The following is a 25,862-nucleotide window of genomic DNA, read 5'->3' on the forward strand; positions in this document are numbered from 1 at the left end:
AGCAAAAGACTCAGGTTCTCTTAAGTCCTCAGAATGAAGAGCATCATTATTAAAAGAGTAGTCTCTTACACTTCTTTGTTCTCTTCTTTCGGACATACAAGTATTTCCATCGAGGGCTTCCATAGATATGAGGGAGCCCTCTTCTCTTGATGCCTAAATCCAGGTTAGCTAGTTATCTGATATTAGAGAGGGACAGAGCATGTATTGCTGGTATATAATGGGGATATAATGTGGAAGCCTACTGGTTGTAAGGTAACGAAAAGAAAAGAAAGTCAGCTGGTTAGAAGTTGCTGTGCTCGTGTTATTTGTTTGTTTGTTTGTTTGTTTGTTGTTAGGTAGAGGAATCACTCTTTTTGTGTCTATTACACTGAAAAGTGACTTTAAGGTTTTTTTCCTCTTCTGTTCACTTCTAATTTGCTCCCTAGGGAAATTAAGACAAGTGCCAGGCCCAAATGAAGATATTTTAGAATTCGACACAGATTTTTTTTAACTTATTATAGCTGAGCTACAAAATTTCTTAGCTAATGAATTGTTCATAGTTATTAATCAGGTACTGGAATTTGGAATTTTTAAAACTGCAACTCTGTTTTAGAAATATGACTCCTCTGAGGCCTTCTATTTTATACTCATTCTCTTTTCTCCTATTCTCAAATGTTAATCACCATTATGCATGTGTAATATTCTTACCCTCCTCTTTTTATGCAGAGAATTTGAGTTGTCCAAAATAGCCTTTATTATCAAGAAGAGTGATACCCTCAGTTCAGCTCTGTCAGGAAAGTTATCGTACATGAACACAAAGAAGAAACAGTCTCAAGAACCAGACCTCAGGAGAACCTGCAGCCTTGCTCGGGCTAATGAGTAGCTCTAGTGGCTAAACAGCAAGTCTCATAGTCACTCCCTGTGACCAGGTCATCTGTTGTCTCCAGCAGCTGGCTTTCATTGTTCTCCAGGTTAGCAGCTCTTCCATGCTCATGACGAGACCTCTCCCTGTGTGTGATTATTTCTCTCTCCACTTTCTGCATTCAGTTGTCAAAAGAGAGACTCAAAATACTTTGCAGTCATTCATCCAGCAAAGTGCCACTGGGGTGCAGAGCTAAAGGAAGGTGGCTTCTGCCTTCCGGACATGCCAGCCTGCTGCTAGGAGCATGATGACATGATACAAAACTGCTGACTTAGGCATTTCTGGCAATTTCCTTTAGGTAGAATTGCAGCTAGAGCAGGTACAGCATGTTTTACGTCTCTAGCATAAAGTCTTAAAATATAAAACCACATGTAAGAAAATAATGAAATATGAAGGGAGGATCAGGGCCAAAAAACAAGATATTTCAAATTTTTCAAATATAAGGTCAAATAAAATTACCATAATGGAATTTAAATTTGGTTCTGAGTCTCCTAACGAAAAGGACAAAAAGGGAAGCGTGAGGAATCAGAGTACATGTTCTTGTTTTCAAAAAGGAAGAAAAAATTCTGGAGGAAAATTAAACTTTTTTTGAGCTCTTATTCTAAAAGAAGTATTTTATGTATTTTATATAGAGGACACTGAATGAAGTAATAGGCTAATGTAACAGTGTGTTTCACAGGGCTCTTTGTGTGATCTGCATAAAGGCGAAACATTACAGTGCAAGTCAATGAAGCCCATTTTGTGAGGGACAAAACTAATGTAGTCTAAGGCTCTTTGTGATCCAATATAATACAAGGGAAAGATATTGATTATTTAGAAGGCTGGATGGCTTGCATGTGTCTTAGACAAGCCTAAGTGTAACTTCTCTCAGTTGGCTGCTTGACCAGCCTTGGATCCCAGGCCCACTTCTCCCTAGCAATGACGGCGTCTGGAGAGGTAGTCGGTTGCCTGGGCACATTGCCTCCCCAAATTGAGGAAGAAGGGGGAAATGGATGTTGAGAAACATCCCTTTCTGTCACAACACGTTTTCTTCCCAGAGTCTCCTACCCTACTGGATGGAGCTCGTCAACTTTCTGCAGCCCCTCTCCACCAGCTTCCTGACTTCTGCAAATAGAAATGCCATTTCTTGACCCTGGTTTGCCCCAGACTTAGCTCTTAGTACGTGGGGATGGGGTGCCTCTTAGCTAGAGGTTGCAGGAACACATGAGAGTCTCCATCTTCCTGGAAGAAAGGTCATTATAAGTGAGGAAGATGGAAAAAATGAGCCCTAGAGAAAAAAAGAACCCTGTAAGTGTGTTTATTAATTAAAGTGATAAATTTGCTCTAAGCATAATGTATGATATACCACATTCATTTACATGAATTATTTGCTATTTGCTCCCTGATTATCCTGTAGCAGAATAATTATGTATGCTCAAATTATCGAAATTAACTTTGTTGTAGGTTTAATTTTATTACAATACTAAATTCTGTTCACGTGTGTTGTCTTCCTAAGATTTTGCTCACAGTACAGCTGCTTTAAAAACTGAGAGGGGTTATTAATGACTCCTGTTTCATTTAAAGAAAAGCTTCCTTGTACTCAGGTCTTTGCTGAGATTCTTTAAAAAGAATAGAACTGGAGCCTGGTAGTAATGAGTCAGAGAATTTTAAACAGGATTTAAAAGTGGCGCTGAATACAAAGCTGAAGTAATCAAGACAGTGTGGTATAGGATAGATCCATGAGATATAATTGGGAGTCCAGAAATAAATCCATCCATCTGTGGCCAATTGCTTTTCAACAAAGGTGCCGAGACTAGTCAGGAAGGAGTAGTCTTTTCAGTTTGTAATCAAAGAGACTGGTGGTGCTGGAACAGTGTGTTATCCACACGCAAAAGAATGAAGCTGGACACCCCTACCTCACACTATACATAAAAATTAACTTAAAGTTGATAAAAGATCTAAATGTAAGGGCTGAAAATATAAAAGTCCTAGAAGAAAACATAGGAATAAATCTTTATGTCCTTGGATTAGACAATGATTTCTAGATAGGACACAAAAAAGCCTAAGTAGCAACAAAAATTAAATAGGGTGGACTTCATCAAAAATTTTTAAATTATGTGCTTCGAAAGGCACCATCAAGAAAGTGAAAAGACAGCCTGTAGAATGGAAGAAAATACCTGCAAGTCATTTATCTGGCAAGGAATTTATATCCAAACTATGCATAGATCCCTTACTGCTCAGCGTTAAAAAGACAGAAAACCCAGTTTAAAAATGAGCAAAGGGTTTGAATAGCTGTTCTCCAGAGAAGATATACAAATGACCAATAAGCACCTGAAAAGATGTATCATTAGGCATTAGGGAAGTGCCAAAAACCATAGTGGGATGCCACGTAACACCCACTAGATGGCTGTAATGAAAAGACAAGTAATAACAAGTGTCGGCGAGGATGTGAGAAATGGGAATCCTAGTGCGTTGCTGGTGGGAATGTAAAATGATGCAACTGATTTGGAAAAAGAGTTTGACCATTTTGAAAACAGTTAAACATAGAGTTACCATTTGACCTAGCAATTATGCTCCTAAATACATAGCCAGGAAAAATGAAAGCGTATATCTATGTGAAAGCTGTACATGAACGTTCATAGCAGCATTGCTCAATAGCCAAAGTGGAAGCAGCCTACATCTCTATCAGACGATGAATGAACAAAATATGATATATACGTACAATGGGATATTATTCAGCCACAAAAAGGAATTAAGTATTGATATGTTACGACATGGATGAACCTTGAAAATGGAATGCTGAGTAAAGCCAGTCACAAAAGACCACACATCGTATGGTTCTATTTTGTGAAGTGTGTAGAATAGGCAAACCCATACAGACAGTAGATTAGCGCTGCCCGGGGCCAGGGCGGGAGGTGTGGGGCTGGGGAGTGACTGTTACTAGGCACGGGGTTTCTTTTGGGGGTAATGAAAATGTTCTAAAACTAGATTGTGGTCACTGTTACATAACTCGATGATAAACTAAAGACCACTGATAATAGAATGGGTGAATTTTATGAGTATATGAAATACATCTCAGACCTTAAAAAGTTAATAGTCGATGTCTTGAAAAAGTGAAAAAACAAAACAGAAGGCCTCAGTGCAAGCAGCCAAATTGTATTTATTTCTTAGACAGCCAGATTCTTTAATGTACTTATTTAGTGCCTCCTGTTCGTTAATTCAACAAATAGCTGACTGCCTCCTTTGCGCTAGGTGCGCCGTAAGGTCCTGGGCGGAGAGATGCCCGGGCCCAGCTTTGCCTTTAGTTTTCCTATACTTCCAAGTAAGGTGGTGTGCCTGGGTGACAGCAGCTGTCCCTGGGCCCGGCCTCACTTGCTTTTATCCCATTTGGAAAGGTGTCGGGCTCCAGGGTATTTCTGTTGCTTTAGTCAGCACAGAGCAAGGAGGGCCTTGACTATAGTTTCAGAGCCTTAAGCTGCACCTCATGCTCCAAATCCAAGACAGAGCAGCTGAGAATGGGGCTAGCTGTGCCACCAATTGCTTCTCTCCCATTGTTAATCCCTTTAATTCTGCCGTCCACGAGGACCCCTCCCTTCACGCTGTCCTTTTGCCCACTTGTGATGTGATCGAACAAGTGGTTTGGGCTTTGAAAGGTGATTCTTAGAGACACCTCAAGTGACCCAGTCCCTGGCTTGCCAGGATGCTCTTGATGTTCGTTACCGTGGAGCAGCAGAGGTCTTCTCTGGGCTAATTACACTTTCTAGTCAAGCCTGGCCTGCAAAGGAGGTAACTGCTACTGACTGCCCCTGAGATCCTGGCCTAGCCGCCAGGGTCATTAGGGAGAGCAGCATTTCACTGCTAAGTGCAGACAGTGAAAAACCGCTAGTCCTTTTTGGCTCTTATAGAAGAGTTCATGCTGACACTTGAGTTATTAAATCACTTTGAAAAAATAGCACAGCTGGCTTTGTGATGATATGTATGTTGTGTAATATATTTCTGCTTTGCTCTGTCATTACCTGGTCAGGATGTTATAGTTTATTTAAAAATTCATCCTTCTCTTTCACAAACCCTGGATTTTATCACTCGTCCCCCAAAAGAATGAGTTTTCAGTCTTTAGGTACTCTTTTCCAAGAGCCCTAGAATGAAACTAATTCTAATTTCTCCCTCTCCCCAGACTGGTGAATTTATCAGTGCCCAAAGATGTTCATTACATTTACAAAAGAACTTCCTGAGGAGGGGGGAGGGGGAGGCCAGGGGGGTTGAAATGCAGCGGAGCATTGGCGGGGAACAGGGCCTGTTAGGCCTGAACCTGCCATTACTGTCATGCGTGCCTCTCTGGCCACCACTCCCAGGCTCCTGGTGCTTGCAGAGCCCTAGGAAAGCCTCTTCTCTTCTCCTCAGCTCTCCCCTCATCGCTGTGGGAAGAGGAGTAGCAGGAAATGGAGTCTGCCCCGGTCATGGGATTTTTGAAAGAAACAAAGCATGATCTGACGAAGAGCAGGTTAATCCTGCTATTTCATTTCCCTTTTAGAAAGGGTGGGGGCAGGATCGTGATATGAAGTATTTGGTTTCACATCTGTTCCAGGAATGATCCTCGGCATAAGTCCATTTTTCTTTTAAGCATCCTCAAGCATCCCAGGGAGCTTCTCCTCCTGCGCACCCTCCCCGCCCCCACAGTTGATTTCATGGCCACAGAGCAGCTGACAGACTCCCAGAAAGATCATCTTGTCATTGCTGCAGGAGAAGGGAATCTCTAAGTCTTGGAAGTCAGGAATTCTGGGGATCAGTGCCATCAATTTTGTGCTCTACCCTCCATGAAAGGTTTAGATATAAAACCAGTAGCATACCAGCAGGGTAGTATAATGAAAAGAGGACCCACTCATCTCGGCTTTGCTGTTTATATGATCTTGGGCAAGTCACCAAACCTCGACGGGCCCAGGGCCCTCATCTGTAAAATTAGGGTAGTGTTTCCCAAAGTGTGTTCTGCAAAACACAAGTCTTCACAGCCAAGTAAGTTTGAGAAATGCTGATGACTCTATGTTATTTCTTAAAGAGTCATGTGTTAGTATTTTAAAGGCTCTGAGAAGTCTTTCAGTAAAGAAACTTGTTTTTAACCCAGCGTTTCTCGAATTTATGTCGTGGAACTTTTTCCTGTAATACTGATCAACATCTGGACACTGAGAAATGAAGCTCAACTCCAAATGCTACAAATCAATATTTATCACACACAATGTTTACCAACTTTGAGTTAAAGTAACTTTAAACTTTCAAGTCTTATTTATGAGAAAAAAATAATTTTATATGCAGCAAGGTGACTTCTAGTTTTAATACATGAGGGAGAAAAATGTGAAAGTAGGATAAGGCAAAAACTATACTTTTAGAACCTTGAGAAAGTAGCAATTCACCTAGTATAAATACTGAGGATAAAATTAAGTTCTGACTAAGCTCAACCTTAGCCAGATAATCTTAACATCTTAAAGAGTATGACTGCTAATACATCTTGTAAGGAATAAATAAGGATGTTTTACTTAATCACTCAATTTAGAGAGCTACCATCCGCATGGTTTAAATGTCAGTGTTTAATAATATTGAGTTGCTGGTAGTGTTGACTTTGCCTTTTGTCACCTCTCTGGTGGCTCCTTCTTAGTCTTTTTCATGAAGCTCTTTACCTTTTGCGCACCTGTGAATTTATTCTCTAGAATCCTGTCCTTGATCCTCTCCCCACAGTTTCAGCTGACCTCCATATTCTACAGTTCCAAACTGGTACCTCCAGCCAGGGCTGTCACGCATGGCTTCACAGATTGGTTATGTACTGCCCAGTTCAGGAGGACCGTATATATAAAACATTCTTCTTTAGCCCGGACTTCTTTCTGGATCCATATATGCCAGCCACCTCTAGACATCTCTCTTGATGTCTCACGGTCACCTCGAGCCCAGCACATCCAAAACTGAGCTCATGGCCTTCTCGGGCACACTTCTCTCGCGGCCCCTCCTTACTCACCTTCATCAAAGGTGAAGCCAGAAATCTAAGAATCATTCTGCCTACTCCTCTAACCTCACATATCCAATCTGTTTTCAATTAATTTACTTTTCCTTTTACATACTTCTCAGATTTTATGTCCAATCCCATTTATTTCCACTGCCTTAATTCGGACACACCACTTTTTGTTCGAATTCCTATAGTATTTTCCATTCAGATCTCTTTGCCCTCAGTCTCATCTGCTTTTTTCCTCTACACTCATCTTAAAGTGATCTTTAAAAATAATCAGAATTATGATTCTTCCCCAGCAAAAAGTCTTCCAAAGCTCCCTTGAAAGTGCAAACTCCTAACCTGGGTAGCCACAGCCCTTCATGGTCTGCTCCCTTCTCACCCCATGTTCTCCACCACTCCTCCACTATCCCTTTAAATTCCAGGCATTCTGAACTACTTGCCACACTATCTCAAACTTCCGTGCCATTGCACAAGATATTTCCCCTTCATAGAAATGCTACCTCACCTTGGCTAACTCCTGCCCCTGCTCTCATTGCCAGCTCTTGTCATCTCTCCAGAAATCCTTTGCTGACCACAGTACCCATCTCTTACCATCAACTTCTGTGGCACCCTTTGCCTTCTTCTGTAATAGAATTTGCTAAAATATATTATTTTATTTTATTTTATTGGTCCTCAGATTATAAACTTCCAGGGGGATTAGGAATTATGTCATTCACTTCTCTATCACCAGTACTTTTCATAGTGCTGGGCATATAGTAGGCATTCAGCAAGTGAATGTTGGATGAAACATTAAAACCTATTGCTATTACAAGATTTAACATAAACCAAATAAGTCTCTGGACAGTGGTAAGATCAACTATGCGGTGTTCATATCCTATAAATTATGGGCATTTTAACAACTATTTCTGTATTTCCTTCTGTCCCATAGAATTCTGAGAGAAAATAGAGAAACTCCATGCCATTTCTGCTGTCAGCTTTTTCCTAGTGTTCAGGGGCTGTGTTTCTTCATTGACCCAGAAACCTATATGGGGGGAGAAAAATAGACATATAATATAATACCTATCTTTAATAAGCTTAAAGGTGTTTAATCCACTATTCGTTGACTGTTAAGAAGATAAGATTTAAATACAAATCATCCGGAACTGACTCAGTGGCAAACCGGGGTGTTCGTGCTCATACTTCATTAATAGACTGTTTTCAGAGGATAGTTGTTTACTTATCTCTACTTTTCATTTCAACACAGCTCCCATAGGGGAAAAAAGTGAAATAAAGTGTCAGTTAACTGAAAATTTCATTATTTAAAAAAAAAATTGTATTCATAACTTCAAGGAAGAAAATGCAAATAGCAGATATATAAGGTGACATGGTACAGTAGAAAAAATCCTGAACTTGGATTCTGTGTACCATGCCTGCCGCTTAGTAACTGTGAGATCTCGAACAAGTTAATTGACTTCTCTAGGCTCAGTTTTGTCATCCATTAAATGGAAATATATTCATTTAGAAATATTTTTTGAATGCTTGCTGTGTCGGGTACTATGCTTAGGTTGTTGTGAAAACTAGTTGAGATAAACTAGTTGAGATATTACATGTGAAAATGTTGATGATTTTTTTTTTTTTTAATATCAAGTGACTCCTAGAACCCTGTCAATCATCAGTCATCAAAGACTTCATTATTTTTTGGCAGAAAAGTACACCGATTCATTTGCATCAAGGCTTAAAACAAAAATTTGGCCTTAACCCCAATTTACAAAAAAAAAGCTAAGTAGCTATAGTATTCTTTGCCCAAGCATTCCAGTTAATTCAGGTTTTTCTTTATTGATACATGAGGTTATTAGCTGCATTAGTTATCTATTGCCGCATAACAAATTTTAACCCAAAATTTATGACCGAAAATGACAAATATTTATTATTTCCCAGTTTCTGTGGGCCAGGCAGCCTAGTTCAGCTGGGCGCCTCTGGCTCACAGTCTCTCATGAGGTTGTAATGAGGCTGTCACCTCAGAGCTATGACCTCATCTGACGGTACAACTGAAGGATGTGCTTCCAAGCTCACTCACGTGGTTGCTGGCAGACACCTTTCCACTCAGGCCTCTGCAAAGGGCTGCTGTATCAACGAAATGTGCCTCCCCCTGTTTATATGTCGAAGTCTAACCCCTAGTCCCTTAGAATGTGACTATTTGGAGATAGGGCCTTTAAAAATGCTTAAGTTAAAAGAAAGCTGATAGGGTGGGCCCTCATTCCGTCTGTCTGGTGTCCTTATAAGAAGAGGAAATTTAGATATACAAAGAGACACTAGGGAACACTCTCTCACAGAGAGGAAAGACCCCGTGAGGACACAAGGAGAAGACGGCCAACTGCAAACCAAGGAGAGAGGCCTCTAAAGGAACCAGACCCACCAGTACCTTGATCTTAGACATCCAGCCTTTTGAACTCCGAGAAAATGAATGTCTGTTGTTTAAGCCACCCAGCGTGTCGTATTGGTCACGACAGCCCTAGCAAACTGCTCCAGCTGCCTCCTCTGGGTAGCAATACATGAGAGAATGGGAGAGTGAGAGAGCACCCGAGGCAGAAACCACAACCTTATTATAACTCAATCTCTAAAGTAATGCTCCATGACTTTTGCTGTATTCTCTTTGTCAAAAGTAAATTCACGGGTATCAGGAGATAGGAATCATAGAAGGCCATCTTAAAGACTGCTACCACTAGTTGAGTTTAGTTTTTAATAATGTAAAATTAAAAAAAAATGTACAAATTGACAATTTTTGCATGATAGTGTAGATTCGACCTCATCAAACATGTGGCCACTCTCTCTGCTATAACCTGTAGTTCACGCTACCATTCTGTGAGCTAAGGTGGTTCTGATTTGGAAGGCATAAAATTTCGACAGTTAGGCTGAGGTTTTCTGGGCATGAGAAAGCATTTTATGAACTAGACCGAAGAGAAACAATACAATGAATCCTTCAGTTTGATCTAATGTAACGAATCTCAACCAGGGGTGCATTTGAAGAGGGGATCAGTGAAAAAAGAGGGGAGTAACAAAAAAAAAGCCCAGTCAAACTATAATACACTTTTATGTATATAAAGTAAGAAGAAACCTACAGCTTTCCTACAGTAAACTAAAGAAAGTAAAACCGAACAAAGTCTTCTTGGCCGATGGAGCACGGGTCATAAAAGGGTGACAAACTGCTGTAGTCGTTCTTTTCTTGTTAATAGACCCAAAGAGGGAAATAGAATAGTAGCTTAGAGATGGGCATTCAGTGAACCATAATACCTAGAGAGGTGATATATTTTAGAAAATCCAGTGGAGAGTAATAAAAATGACTAGTGAGCTGTATGGACTAGTTCGAAAGATAAATATAAAGTAATAAACATGTTCGGGAGCCTTTTGAGAACTCATAGGAAGAACTTTGCAAGAGAAGGATGGGCAGTGGTTGAAACCAAGCTTTAGTTCAAAGGATCCAGAGGACATCTGCTTTGTGGCGATAGCGAGCTGACATCTGATTCCTCAGTCAGTACACTGAGTTTCCAGTAGCTCTAGCCTCTAAAATTAGTAGCATTGTCAACTTGATTGTCTCATGTTTGTCTAACCATCAGAGTTCATGTGGCAAGGCTGTCGTCATTCCCAACCAAAGTCAAACTTTTCATCAGCAACCCTCTTTTTGGTCTCTTAAATGAAGCTAATAATGAAATTAAACTCTACCTTTCAGAGCACTCTAAGAGCCATCACTTGTAATAACGTCTCCAAATATTGAGCTCCAATAATTTGGCTCCTGTTCATTGGAACACCCCCTTGGGTGGCCCTTTGTTTTAAGAGAGGAAGAAGCTGTTTCCTGTTATCTTCTGGTTACATAATAACAAGATGACAGACCGATTCTGGGGTCCTTTTCAGTTTTTCTTAGAAAAAGCTATGGAACCAGAGAGTGAGATGGGAAGAGGATCTCACAAGATGACCCACACTAAAAAGGTGTCTTGGAATTTGAATAATATTTCTATGGATCACTTAAAGAGTTCTCTTGACGTAGATGTTTTATTGGCATGGAACAATTTCTATGATATATAGCTAAATAAAAGATACTAACACACACACACACACACACACACACACACACACCCATAATAAGTATGGAGTAGAAAATAGTCTTAACTCTATACCCTTGTGTATTGTTTGAATTTTTGTTTTAATTTGTGGATGGATTCTTTTTAAAAACACAAATAGAAACAGTTTTTAAAAGAAAGACCTTGAAGAAATGAAATTTAAGTTACTATATGAAGCTTTTAAACTCATGCTCTATTCTCCTTACATGATGTTTTGAGTTTTCCAGTTCTTCTTTTTGTCATCATAGTTTGAAAAATCATGATTATAATAGCAACTATCTTTTGAGCACCTGCTATATCCCAGGCGGATTTTTTTTTTTTTTCATTTAATCATTGCAACAGCCACGTAAAGAATGTTTCTTACTGCCTCATTTCTTAGCTGAGACTTGTATATCCCTCCCTCTGGTACTTTTTAGAAAATAAGGAGGACATGGTTCCAAGATTAATTTTCTACAAAATGCCCAACTAGCACTTTGCTTCGGCAAAGATCAGGGTGTCCTTCTGAGGGTACATTTGGTCAGTTGTGCCCTTGGGTTTTTCCCCAGTTTTCTTTCTCTGGGCTTATCATTTTATTCATTTTCAAAGCTTCAGCTTTCACCTTCATTCTAACGATTCTGACATCTGAGTCTCCGCTGGTGGAATCCAGAATACATTTAGTTGCAGTAACAAATCCCAACTCAGACACCTAAGAGAAAGGTTGGATCTAGTGACTCACATGACTAAGAGAATTAGGATGGATTAGAACTAAGTGTGGTTAGATCTTTCTCTCTCTCCATCTTTCTCTGCCTCATGTTCTTTCTCTCTACCTTGCTTCATCTCTTCATTTCTCTTCACAGCTTCATTAACCTCCCTTTTTCCTCCTTTGTATGGTTTCTTCCCTGTAGCAAGATCAGATGGAGGAGTGTAGTTTGAGGAGCTCCAGCCTTATTCTTTTCAGCTGGATGACCACAAAGTATAGAGAGCATTTCTCTTTCTGCATTAGTGTATATGAATCCCAAGGAAGGGCTGTGATTGGCTTGGCATGGATGACATTACACTTATTAAGGCAGTTGCCAACTCTTGTGATTAAGAGAGTATGGGACTGACATTTGTAATCTGGCCGTAATCACTAGATTAGAATAGAATAGGCAGGGGGCAGTTTCCCAAGAGAAGTAAAAGGAGCTGAAACCACAAGCAGATGGGAAGGGATGCTAGGCAGACGAAAACAGTAGATTTCCCCTCTTCCCACCTTAGCTTCTTAGCATTGATGCAAATTAAATAAGACAGTGCATGTGGTAAATACTTCATACAGTGCTTGGAGCAGACTAATGATAAATCAATATCTACTGCTATTGAATATCTTTTATTTTAATTGTGTCAAAATAAACATAATACGAAATTTACCATGTTAACTAGTTTTAAGTTTACAGTTCCGTGGATGAAGTAGATTCACATTGTTGTGCACCATCACCACCATCCATCTCTAGAACTTTCTTGTTATCTTGCAAAAATAACTAACTCCACAGTCTCCCTTCCCCACCTCCTGGCAACCACTGTTTTACTTTCTACGAATTTGACTCTCAAGATACTGCATATAATTGGACTCACGCAGTGTTTGTCCTTTCGTGACTGGCTTGTTTCATTTAGCATAATGTCTTCAGGTTTCTTCCATGTTGTAGCATGTCTTAGAATTTCCTTCCTATAGAACTGAATAGTACTCCACTAACAGAATTAGAGTACCCAGCATTGTGAATGAGTGAGACAGATAATACGGTTAATATTTTAAAAGTAAAATTTGACATGATGGCTGAACATTAAACTCAGAAAAGTCTTCTTAAAAGCCAGAGAGAAGTCAGAGCCAAATGTAGAGTTTAGCAGCCGTCTTTATAGACCTGCCTGTTCAAGCTATAAGTGGATAAATTCTCTGAGGGAAAGAATGAAAAGAGCAGCAAAGTGGAGAGGAGAGAGAGGGGCCAGTGGAGAAGTCCGAGGAGGCAGCCTGAAGAGGCACCTGGAACATTTTTGAATCTCAGAAAGCCACAGAGGAGAAATCAAGAGGGCGGGATGATTGCTGATCTCGATGATATTTTTTAATTGCCCGTGAATAAGATTTTGTTAAGTTGACTCATTTTCATATGAATACTACTGTGTTGAGTCCTTTGTAATTTTCAGAATGCTTTCCTATGGATTATCTTAGTTGGCCTTTATAACAGTCTAGTAAGGTACACAAGTAGTTATTCTCATATTATGAGAAAGAAACTGAAGCTCCAAGAGATTGTGATCTTCCTAAGGTTGCTATTCGGCACTGCTCACTTTCCCAAGATAATCAGGCTGGAGGGAGCCGACGTCAGAGTAGTTAGTGGTACCCGAGCCAGAGTCGGCATGAGGTGTTGCCCTCCAGTGCCCAAGCAGCTTGTCATCCCCAGCACCCGTGCGCTCATTCAGCATCTCCTGGAAACCATATCTCAGGCCCCTCTCAGCTTCCCGTGAACAACTAGGGAGTTTGGTTGCCTAGACTCTAAAGCAGTGGGTTTTAAACTATGGGCCATGACCTAACAGTGGGTCATCAGATCAATTACTGGATCACAGCCAAGCTCAAGAGAGCCGGTGGTGCATGCCTCTTCCCAACTCTGCCTTCAGTAATGTCATGTTGGTTACTTGATCTCCGCTGTGGTGGAAATCAGCCAACGGCGCAAAGTTGGGGCTTTTGTTTTTTTGTCTCACCACAGAGAACCAGTAGTTACACATTCACTAGCGTACCACTGACGGTAGCCATTGTCCCTCGTCTCCCCAGCCCCCCTCAATGGAACAGGATGGAATAGAAAGAAAAATAGCAGGGTCCATCTATAATAAGAGTGAGAATTGTTTGATGAGACTTCTGTTTAAGTTATAAAGATATTTATGTGTGTTCATGTAAGATGTATTTTTCACTATGAATTTGCAGTAAAAAAAAAAAAACGTGTAAAAGTAACTGGTCTAGGGTGCCTTCATTTACCTTCTTCAAAGAATTAAAAGTCTGCTGTTCTGATCTTTGGGCAAAGGACTGGTATCCAGCACCCTTTTCGAATTAATGCTGCATCTATTCTAGAAAGAATGAGACTAAATTTTCATCAGACAATAAATTATTGTTCTCAAATAGACAAAATCTCAATATATCAGTTCTTTTGAACTCAAAGCCATATAAAAATCTGTTGTTAAACCCCTGAGCATATATTTGTCCTGTATTCACAAAACAGTAATCATTATTAAATTCCAAAGATGGGAAGGCCAGAAAAGAGCAGAGGTCAAGTTTAAGCCCATAGCCTTGTGCTTATCTACCACTCTTTGTTACTAGAACTCTTTATAATGAAATTAAATCCCTTTAAAAAGAATGAAAAGAAATTTTTTGTGAAATAAGTCACCTTCCTTTTAATGATTTAGTGATTTATAAATCCAGATTATATATGTATACATACATAAACATTTATAGAAATATGTCAGATATGCTTAAGTTGATTATGCTCCAAAACTAGACAGATGTAGATAGATCTTAGAGTTAGATCCCAAGAACTTTGATTTATATCAGCCTCGCAATTTTTAAACTTCCATAAAAGGGAAGTTATTAAGTATCCTTACACACATGCACACACTCAAAGCCTCTGCAAACAGGTTAAATGGTCTGTCCTTGGGATATTAACTATCTAAATGTAGTTATAAAAAGAGACACTTAATGGAGCAACATTTGAGATCCATTCAAATAGATTTATAACTTTCTAGTCCGTGATGCAATTTTATCATGCCCTTCTTACTGGTTTGTTGTGGTAAGAAAATGAACCAGAATAAGGGGAACATAGTTTTTATAGGCTTATAAGAGATATATTTCAGAAATGAGTTATGTATGTTTTTCTTCGAAGAATTCGGCTTATCGTATACATGACTTTAGTTCTTTGCAGTAAAATTCCTTAAAATAGCATTTTATTGAAACTGTTCAACACTCGTTTTTTGCAAGTCGAAAGTAAATCTCCCCCATAGACAGACACTTGAGCCCATGCTGGTTTTAGCATGTAAGAGTTAAGCCAAGTGCCTATAATGTTCATTAGAAATGAAGAAGAAAGGTTTCTGGGAGGGGGTGAGAGCTCAGTGCTGCCGCTGTGGTCAGCCAGCTCCCTTCTCCCGTGTGGCCGCATTTCAGAGTGACTCAGGGGCTGCCTTGGCTCTGAACACAAACCCCTCGCAGCTGTGCCCGGCGCCTTTGTGTCACCCGGGCAGGGTTTCATGAAATGGATCTGATGCTCTTGTGCCTGTGTTGTTCATTCCTACATACTGGAGCTGTGCCCGGGAAGGTGAGGGGCCAGCAGGTTGGCCCTCATTCCCCAGCTGTCCCTTTCTCCTAATGTCACTCAGGATATAAATAAATTGATTCATTCATTCTCTTTCCTATCAAACCAAAATGTTGTGAGAAGACACTACCAGGGCCACTCTGATCAACTGGAAAGAACTTAGGGACAAATCTAACAGGGACGACGTAGAAAGTCTTTGCATTTAGGTGATTTTAAAAATTAAAAATTTTAATTTTATTACTCTTATTCACCTCAGACCTTGTAGGGGTAAAAATGATTCCATTTATATGTTCATATTGTTACTGGCCTAGAAGTCATGGATTCTGTCTCTTCTCCACTGTAAAAGCCACAATGATCTCACTGAAGCTCTGCATCCTTTTCCTTCACACAGTTGGTGGGTGGTAGGAGCCTGGGCTGGAGGGTGGGTTGCTGCTCATCACACCGGGCCTTGCGCTGTTTGCAGGTCCATGGTTTGCACTGTTAGCTGGAAGTCTTTTGCTACCCATAGGGAACCCTGCTAATGATCATTTCCTACATCAGCCAGTCAAATATTTACCCAGCAGCCCCCATGTAAATATTTACAGGGCAAAATATTGGAAGCTCAGGTCACGTGAAGATTTGTAAAATGTGGTCTCTGCACTTAAAAAGGTGTAGTAGAGGAAATGAGTGATACGTGCAAGGTAAAGTCCCTCATCTCCCACCCCCTAAAGTGAAAGAAACAGTGATTTTTAGATAGTTTAGGGAAATCTGTCCACCATTCCTTTCAGGGAACTTAAGCCTCAGAGTGAGCCTGGAATGTGAATCTGCTGGTCCCGCAGTAGTTCTCCATTTCCAGGTGCCTCTTGTAGTGTATTTCACCTTGGCAAATGTCAATCACAATGTTTAAAAATATTTCTATTCACTGTGTTAAAGTAACGCACACCAGCCACTTTAACCTGGTGCTAATGGAAGGACAGCAGGCCAGGAGAAAAACTGGGTTTGTTCGACTCTGAGAGTTGCCAGACCAGTATAATGTATTTTACAGGTGCTTTAAGAGTTTTAAGAGTAATTCTCATGTTATTTTATGTTTGTGTTGCTCGTTGACTTTAGAACTAACCTAATAAGATGTAACTTTGTTTATTTGATAAACTCCAAGTAAGTGTATAAATAGTATGATCCATAGATATTTGACCAAACAGAAAGAATTTCCAAGCCAAGACATCAAAAAAGAAGATGGGTTAACTTCAATGACTGGTTTTTCAAGGACCTACAGAAAAAAAGGCTGTAATCATGGCCATAGAAGTGGATGGGGCGGTGGGGGTGGGAGGGTATTTATTGTCCTCTTGTGCCTTCCCTTCCCTCAGGACTCCAGCAATGGGTCACCTTGCAGGAGTGGCTATTGAAGCAGCTCTAGATCAGAATTATAGCAGCGTGTGAGACGCAATAGGCAAATCCCAAGATGGAGAGGAGAGTGTAGTGAGAGACCCATCGTGTAAAGATGGGACCCCAAAGGGCTGTGTTCTCCATGTAAAGGTCGACCAGAAATAACCCCTCCCCTCCCACCTTACGTCCACACCCTCAGGAACTGAAAGAAAATTACCTATTTGAACCTTGGCGCTAAGTGAGATATGGTGTAGGGTGCTCTACCCTGGTCATTTATTATTACCGTCATGTAAACTTAGATATGAATTCATGCTCCCTAGGTGCCCTGAAAAAACTTCGGATTAAGAATTTAGTTTAAGGTGGTCCTAAGCTAGTTAGTGGTTCTAGGTGCCTAATAGAATCAAATGCTTATTTTTTTCTGGAGGAATCCTCCTTCATCTCAAATTTCAAATAATTTCCACAGTTAAAGTTCTAAAAACTGTGGGATAACAGTTTAAAATCAAAAACAAAAAGGAAAACAAACACATACACAAAAACAAAAAGGCCAGCAAAAATGACAGATAACCACATTAGACCTGCAAAGACTAAGGTGTCGAAATTACCAGATATACAATAAAAAAAAAAAAAAACATTTTCTCATATCTTTAGAGAAATTAAAGGAAGGAGTAGAAGTGTAAGTAAAACCAAGAGATTAAAATTATGACCAAGCAGATATGAAAAAGAACCAAGTAATATTTGTCAAATTGAAAAAAAAAAATAGTGCAATTGATGCTTAAAAATCAACAAATGGGCTTAACTGTAGATTAGACCCAACAGAAGAGAGAATCAATAAGCCCGAAGATGTATTTAAAGAAGTTACCTGGAATGCAGCACAGAAAGAAAAATTGGTGAACGACCAAGTGAGAAGGCCTAATAGATATCTAATTAGAGTTCTGGAAAGAAAAAAGTAGGACAGGGACAATATTTGAAGAGTTAAAAAAATTCCAAAACTAATGAAAGGTGCACAAATTGCAGCGAATCACAAGAAATCCATACCTAGAGCCACCATATCGAAACTGTAGAATATTAAAGAGGAAGATGTTAAAAGCAGCTGGAGTGAAAAGGTTTACTGAAGGACTGCCGGTTTGATTGATGGCATGCTTCTCGGCAGCAATAGGGGAAACCAAAGTACAGTGCGCTGTTGCCATTGATGAAAGAAAATGATTACAAAACAGAATGTATTTTAAGCAAAAATATCTTCCAAGGATGAGGATTGAATCAAAACATTTTCCAGCACACGGAGCCCTCAAAAAATGGCCACTAGTAAACCTTTCACAAAAGGAAAGATTCTAGGAATGTATATTTCCAATAGAGGAAGGAGATACCAGAAAAAGGTCTGAAATGCAAGAAGGAATTATGAGCAAAGAACGTGTAAAAATATGGACAAACATAAACGTAACCAATAAGATGATGAAAATGTTCTCGTGAGATTAAAAAGAAGGGAATGAGAGAATGAAAATATTCAACACCAGCATCGTGTGAATCAAGGAGGACGGTACGATCCTCGGTATTATAGTCTCACTTGATTTTGCACAGTGCAGAGTTTAAAGATATTGATTGATTTCAGCTTTACGTAGTTAGTATGTACAAATGCAAAAATGAGTAGTAAAAGAATAGAAATATAAAGCTTCCAAAGTAGTAGAAATGAAATGAGGAAAAATAATAAATCCATAAGGAAAAGAAAACCCAGAAAAGGTGGAACAAATAGCATAACTTAAGACGGTAGAAATAAAAATATTAGTAATTACAAAAACGTGAGTGGATTGAATATTCCAGTTAAAGTCAAAGACTGAATCAACAAATATTTGCTGAGCATCTACTATGTACTAAACACTACTGTAGGTACTAGGCGCATCAATGAACAAAACAGCCGATAATCCCTAATAGGAGAGATAGATGACAAACCAAATAAGTAACAAAAATAATTTATTAGATAGTAGTGAGAGTTCTAGAGAAAATAAAGCTGTGAAAGACGATAGAGAATGAACAGTCACTGTTCTAAGCAGGGGTAGTCAGGAAGAGTGGTATTTGAGTAAAGACCTAAAGGAGATGAGGGAGCGAGCAAGTGGATATCTAGGGAAGGGAATTCCAGGCAGAGGCAGCAATGTGAGCACATGCCTTGAAGAGGGATCACAGCTGCTGTGTGTGGGAAATATGGAGAGGCCAGTAGGGCTGCAGCGTAGGGAACAAGGAGGAGAATGGGAATAGATGAGACTCATAAGATGAAGAGGGGCCAGATCATGAAGGACCCAGCGAGCCAAGGAAAGCACTTGCACTTTTCTTCTGAGTCAAGTAGGAGCCATCAGTGAGTTCTGGGCTGAGGAGTGCATGCATGAGCTGATCTTGGATTTAACAAAGCTTCATGGCTGCTACATCCGGCAGGGGCAAGGTAGGAGCCACAGAGGTGGAGGGAAATGGTCAACCAGAAATGAATATATTGTCAGCCTAGATTTTAAAAAATCCACTTTCAGGTTGTTTAAAAGAGACATATCTAAAACATAAGGATACAAAAAAGATGAAATAAAAATGTTGGAAAAAGATATACCAGGGAGATGTAGCTATATTCATCACACAAAATAGATTTTAGTGCAAAAACACATTGAGAAATAAAAAAGGGGACTATATTATGGCTGAAAGTTTTAAAGATTCACCAGCAAAGTATCTAACCTTTTCTTGATGACATATTTTAACTAGAATATTTACTGATTTTTAAAATTAAACAAAATGCATATTTATGAAAAAAAATACATTGGACAAAAAAATTAACAGAAACACAAAGAGAAATAAGATAAATTCACCTTCATATTGGAATGTTTTAATGTAGCTCAGTAATTGGTAGATCAAGCAGTCTGAAAATCAGGTATGTGTTAGGAAATTTGAACCATACAATTAGCAGATCTAGTAGGTATGTGTAGAACATCACACTTAATAAATACATAATATACATTCTTTGCAAGCATCCATGGGTATTTGCAGAAACTATGTACTAGGCCTTAATTGTATTTCAGAGACTGCATTCCCTGATCATAATGCAATAACAAAAAGTTAACTGGAAAATCCTCATATGTTTAGAAATTAAAGAGTTAACTCATCAAGAAAATCATAGAATTAGGAAATATTATTTATCAAAACCTTAGGAATATAGCTAAAGCAATATTAAAGGAAAATTTATACTTACAGTAAGGAGAGGGGAGAGGCTAAACGTTAATGTGCTGAGTATCTGGATTAAGAAAGTGAAAAACAAATCCAAAAAAAGTAAAAAAGTGAAGAAAATAATAAGGATAAAAGAAGATATTAATAAAATAGAAAATATACAATCAAGAGGAACGAATAGGAACACTACATATGCCTCAGAGATCAGACAGATGGTAGGAAGATATTATGAAAAACTTTATGCTGATACGTTTTTAAAACTTCGGTGAATACAATTTTAGTATTTAACTTAGAAAATTTATTCAAGAAGAAATATAAGGCCCAAATAGTCCTTTAATTATTAGGAAATTGAGTCAAGAGCAAAAATTCTCCCACAGAAATAACACCAGGCTTTTATGGTTTTACCAATCTCATACAAACTATTCCAGATAGAGGAAAAGAGGGAGCACTTCCCAATTCTTATTATCTTAATATCAAAACCTAGCAGGGACAGTCCCCCAAAAGGTTCTGAAGTTAGAAGATCTTAATTATAGATATAAATATGAAAATTTTTTAATAAAATATTAATACACTGAGTCCGACAATGTTAAAAAAGATAGTACATCATGATCAAGTCTGATTTATCCCAGAGATACAAGGATTGTTTAGTATTAAAAAATTGACTAATTAACTGAAGGGGAGAAAATCGTAGACTCCTCTCAATGGACATAGAATGAGCATTTAATAAAATTCGGTATTCTTGTGACTTAAAAAAAATAAAAATCCTAGCTAACTGAGACTATAAGGGAACCTAATAATAAAGTATCTTTACAAAAAGCCAACAGTAACCATCATACTGTTCATTGCCTTTACGATGAAGAGCAAGACAACATTTTACTGAGTGTTGGATTGGAAGGCCTGGTCAGTGAAGAAAAACAAGGAAATGACATAGGAATCAGAAAGGGAGAAAGAAGCAAATCTGTCATTACTCTCACAATGGATTTGTCTGATTGGAAACCCAAAAAGAACTTTCAAATAAATTATTAGCCTCATAAGAGAGGTTTTCAAAATCAGTTGCATTTTTATACATCAGCAACAAACAGAGCATGTGATTATAGAAAAGGTACAATTTGCATCAAAGGTGGTATAATCAAAAACTCTAACGAAAGATTCGTAAGAGTATAATATTTAATGTATAATTTAAAATATTACAAAACCTTATCCGAGAATCACTTTTTATAAAAAATTAATGGAGAGATATACATGTTCATAGATAAGAAGTTAGTTTGGTAAAGTTGTCAGTTCTTCCCAAAATTGATCTATACATTTGAGAGGGTGTTAGTTGTTTTTTAATTTGACAAGCTGAATCTAAAATTTACATGGAAGAGAAAAAGGCCAAGAATAACCCTATACCTCTAAAGAATAGAATAAGAGATACCAAGAATTCTTTTCAAGATTTTTATCAAGGTAAGTAATTAAGAGAGCATGGTGTTGGCACAGGATAGAGAGTCCTAAAACTAGTGTCCTGTATGAAAACAATGAAAAGAGGCATTGCAGTTAAAGGTGCAAAGGATGGATTTTAAATAAAGAATGCTAGCACAATTCATTATTATGTGGGAAAATGAAATTAGATCTTTGCTTTACACAGTACACAATTTGCTTTACATAGTACATATGGTTGGATTAAGTCTTAAATATGAAAGGCAAAAGTGTCCATCTTTAATAAGACATAGGACAGTATCATTATGACCATGGTATAAGGGAAGAATTTCTTAAATTAGACACAAAAAATACAGACTTATAAAGGTGAAAATTGATAAATTTGACTTTGTTTAAATTAACATCTTATATTCTAAGACACCAGCACAATATTATGGGGCATTTTTTTTCTTTTTGATTTGTTTTCCTTTTTTCCTTAAGTCCTTATTCATTAGAGATACATTCTGAAGTATTTATGGGTAAAACAATGTGTTATCTTGGGTGTACTTTGAATGGCACCAGGAAAAAAAAAAAACCTAGAGAGAGCAATGAAACAAGGTAGATTATTGATAATAAGCAAAGGTAGATGACAGAACGTGGAGATGTCTTATACTATTCCATTTTCTGTGTACGTTTGAAATTTTTTATTTGAAAAAGTTTTTTTTTATATAAGAAACCATTTTTATGGTGACTCCTGGATTTTCTGGAAGTCGCAACATTTTTAAAAAAACATTTTCTGAAAAGGTGCATCTAAATGTGCATCTAAATGCAATCTAATTTTTATCTCTGAGTAGGATCTTTCTTGTAAATTAATAAATTATGAAGCAACCTTAAAAAAATGCCATAAAGAAAATGGAGAGACAAGTCACAAACTAGGTGAAGGTGTTTATAACACGCAGAACCAAGAAATTGTATCCAAGATATTAAGCAAAGAACTTTAAAAATCAATAAGCAGTTTCTTAGATATGGCATCCACAGGATAAATAACAAAAGAAAAAATTACGCAAAGTGGACATCATTAAATTTTGTGCTTCAGAGGGTACTGTCCAGGAGGTGAAATGCCACCCCACAGAATGGGAGCTGCAAATCATGTATGTGATAAAGGACTTGTGTTTAGAATATATAGAGAAGTCTTACAGCTCAGTAATAAAAAAGACAACTCAATTTTGTGAATGGGCAGAGATTCGGAACAGACATTTCTCCAAAGAAGATATAATGTCAATGAGCATGTGAAAAGATTCTTGACATCATTTGCCACTGGAGAAATGCAAATCAAAACCACAGCAGAATACCACTTCACACCCACCAGCATGTCTATAACAGAAAGACAATAACAAGTGTTGGTGAGGATGTAGAGAAATTAGAACCTTCATACATTGCTGATAGGACTGTAAAATGGTGCAACTGCTTTGGAAAAAGTTTTGCAGTTCTTCAAGCCATTAAACATGTAGAGTTACCATATAACTGTGATTCCACTCTAATGTATATGCCCAACTGAAATGAAAGCATATGTCTAAACGAAACTTGTACATGTTTATAGCAGCATTTTTAACAATGGCCAAGAGGTAGAAACAACCCAAATGCCTATCAGCTGATGAGTGAATAAATAAAATGTAGTATATACACAGAATGGAATATTATTCAGCCATAAAAAGTGTAATGATATATGCTACAACATGGATGACCCTTGAAAACATGGTAAGTGACAGAAGCCAGACACAAAGGACCACATATTGTACGATTCTACTTATATAAAATATCCAGAATAGGCAAATCTGTAGAGACAGAATATAGATTAGTGGTTGCCTAGAGCTGGGGGATGAGATGTGTGGGGGTGACGGCTCAGAGGTATGCGGTTTCATTTTCTTTCAGTGAAAATGTCCTAGAACTGATTGTGGTGATAGATACATAACTCTGAATATACTAAAAGCCACTGAATTGTACATGTTAAGTGGGCGAATTATATGGTATGTGAATTATATCTCAATAAAGTTGTTTTAAAAAAGGTTATTAAACAGCAATTCAACAAGAAAATAAGCCAGAATGCATGTCAAGGCAATTCTTAGAAGAAAAATCATGGATGCGCAGTAGAAACTTGAAAAGATATTCAACCTCATCCCTCATCAGGGAAATACTAATTGAAAACACAGTAGGATACTCACTTGATTGGCAAAAATTTCAAACTCAAGACAATTGCTCCACATGTAGAGGAAGTGGAGAAGTGAGGGAAGCTCATCCACTGCCAGCAGGGCGATAAACTGATGCAACCACTTTAGAAAATAATACAGCTTGATTTTCAGAGAGTTAAAGATGCAAGCATTCACGACCTGGCAGCTCCACTCCTAAGTATATACCTAACGAAATTCTTCCAGTTGTGTGTTGGGATCATGTATAAGAATAGTCACAGCAGCATTATAAAATTCAAAACCACATAACACTAAACAATACAATATTTAGGGGATATAAGTATATGTAGTAAATAAACCTGTTATTAAAACGTGAACGAGAGAAAGAGAAACACGAAATTCAGGATGGTGGGTATGAGAAGGAATTGGGGTACCTCACAGGGGATTCGGGGTTTAAAGATGTTCTTCTTCTTAAACTGGGTGGTGGAGTGTAGGTTGGTTATGGGGGTGGTGACAGGGGTACCAGGCACGGTGTTATCTGACAGCCTGACATTGAGGGAAGATTTGGGCAAACTCGGAGCAGTTTTTCCACGCAGTTCAATCTTGAATGCTAATAATGCTGACTCTGAGTTTCTAGAAAAGGTTAACATATTTAGCATCTTCTGTTTAAGAAGCAAAAGGGATAAAATGTTATTATCCAGGAAAAAAGAAGAGAAAAGAAACTAAGGAGTGTACAAGAAGGGAGCAGCAGCAGAATAGGAGCGTTTAGAAAGGTTTCCAATAAAAGTGGTTAAAATGAAAAGTTTTCTAGTCCAAGGCGAACTTCATTTATCGGGCCACAACTTCTTTATCTTCGGTTACCCTAACTAAAGCAGACATTGCTGTAAATAAGTAAAACCTCACACTCATTTCAGTCACTTAGTGGTTGATTTTCTCTCTTCAGATCCTGCTCACACTAAAAGATGAACCGGAAACATGCGGAGGAAGAACCTGTTCACTACTCCCGCTACTCCTGGGTGCGTGACTGAGGGTGAACCATCCACCAGCGCTGCAAGGGGTCCGTAGTATGTTTTTGCTGCCTCAGTCCCCAGAGCCTTCGAGCAGAAGTGGCAGTAGATTGTTGCCAGTCATCCAATCCAGACTTTTACTGAGATGACAGGAAAACACATCAGCTGGATTTTGATGGAACTTGGCAGTGGGGACATTCAACCGATGCATCATATACCCCGTCAGAGCACACGTGTATCTTTTACCCCTTTGCCCCTCCCCCAGCCTGCTTAGGTCTTCTCTGTCCCTCTCCTGCTACCACACAGAGATGATATAAAAGAGGCTCTTTGGCTATTTGCATTTTGCTTCCTCTTCTTTTCCAGATTGCAGTATTAAGCTTTACTTCCTACAAGCCTAAAATCCCCAAAACATTATCTACCAAAGTTGTTGTTCCCTTTTCAGAGGGTTTGGGGGAGAGGAGGGAAGCTTCCATCCCAAGTTTCACGGAGAGCGGAGAAGAGTCGGTGTGCTGCTGACCGCTTGAGCCACGGTAAAGGCACCCTTTGGAATTACTGATTTCTAAAATTAATAAAGTAATTCTATTTTTATTTTCTTTTTTTCCAGTTACTAATTTCCCAACAATCAGTATTCACAAACAAGACTGAGATGGGACCAACTTCTCATTTTATTTCATCGCTGAGCAATTTTTTAAACTTCATTTTAGAAATGTGAGCTATAAAGAGATGTTTCATTCTTACAATTCCTTCCAGCAGGTGGTGGGTCCAGGCTATTCCCCCAGGGCAGCTCCCGGACCTGGGAGGCTGGTCTGTGTAAATGCCTCCATTATCAGACCACAGTAGATAGGTGCTCAAGGGGCGTGTGAATCTGTATCCAGGTGCACCTTGTTTACCTAAACAGTTTATCAGAGTGACGCAGCACAGCCTGGCTGCTTCCTACCTGCCTGTCCTCTGCTTTCTCGCCTCCTCATCTTTCCCAGCTCCTCTCTCTTGCTTCTGCTGGAGAAAAAGTTGAAAGGTGGGCAGCAGATGCTGCCAAAGGATTGACTTAGCTGCCCTAGCCAGTTATTGGAGGAGCGTCCAGAGTCTGGGGTTTCTCCAACCATGTGCTATAGACTCAGCATTGAAAGCCCAAAAGGAAAATGACACCCAAAAAACAAAGAGAAAAGGGACTTTGTTGCCTTCATAGTGAATGAAAACAAAGGTTTGAGTGCGTTGAAGCATTTTGTTTGCATGTAAAGGATGAGGTCTACTGATTGCAAGAGAAATGAGAGAATGTGTTATAGACGTTCCTGGGACTTCTGGCTATTCATTCGAGGACCATTTTAACTGTTTGCTGACTTGGTCGTGGATTTGTTAGGAGACGAATTAGAATTCCTTCATGGTCCCTGCTGATGTTTAGAATTGGTAAATGAGGTATTTGATTAGACTCACCATAAGGATCCTGTGAAAAAGG

General features: G+C 38.8%; 1 protein-coding gene across 16 annotated transcripts in view; it reads left to right on the top strand.

Moving 5' to 3' along the window:
• Positions 1 to 24,997, top strand: part of TTLL5 (tubulin tyrosine ligase like 5) — a 215,592-nt gene extending 190,595 nt beyond the window's left edge. For all 16 annotated transcript variants that reach the window (XM_036238716.1, XM_016122545.2, XM_016122550.2 and 13 more), the window contains one exon: positions 24,346 to 24,997. Coding sequence is in view for 5 of the 16 variants with exons in the window: in XM_016122545.2 (XP_015978031.2) it covers positions 24,346 to 24,368 (23 nt within the window). In the remaining 11 variants the exon portion in view is untranslated. The remainder of the gene's footprint in view (positions 1 to 24,345) is intronic.
• The last annotated feature ends 865 nt before the right edge of the window (positions 24,998 to 25,862 follow it).

Source organism: Rousettus aegyptiacus, unplaced genomic scaffold, assembly GCF_014176215.1.
Source record: "Rousettus aegyptiacus isolate mRouAeg1 unplaced genomic scaffold, mRouAeg1.p scaffold_m13_p_3, whole genome shotgun sequence".
In the NCBI taxonomy this organism is placed as follows: domain Eukaryota; kingdom Metazoa; phylum Chordata; class Mammalia; order Chiroptera; family Pteropodidae; genus Rousettus; species Rousettus aegyptiacus.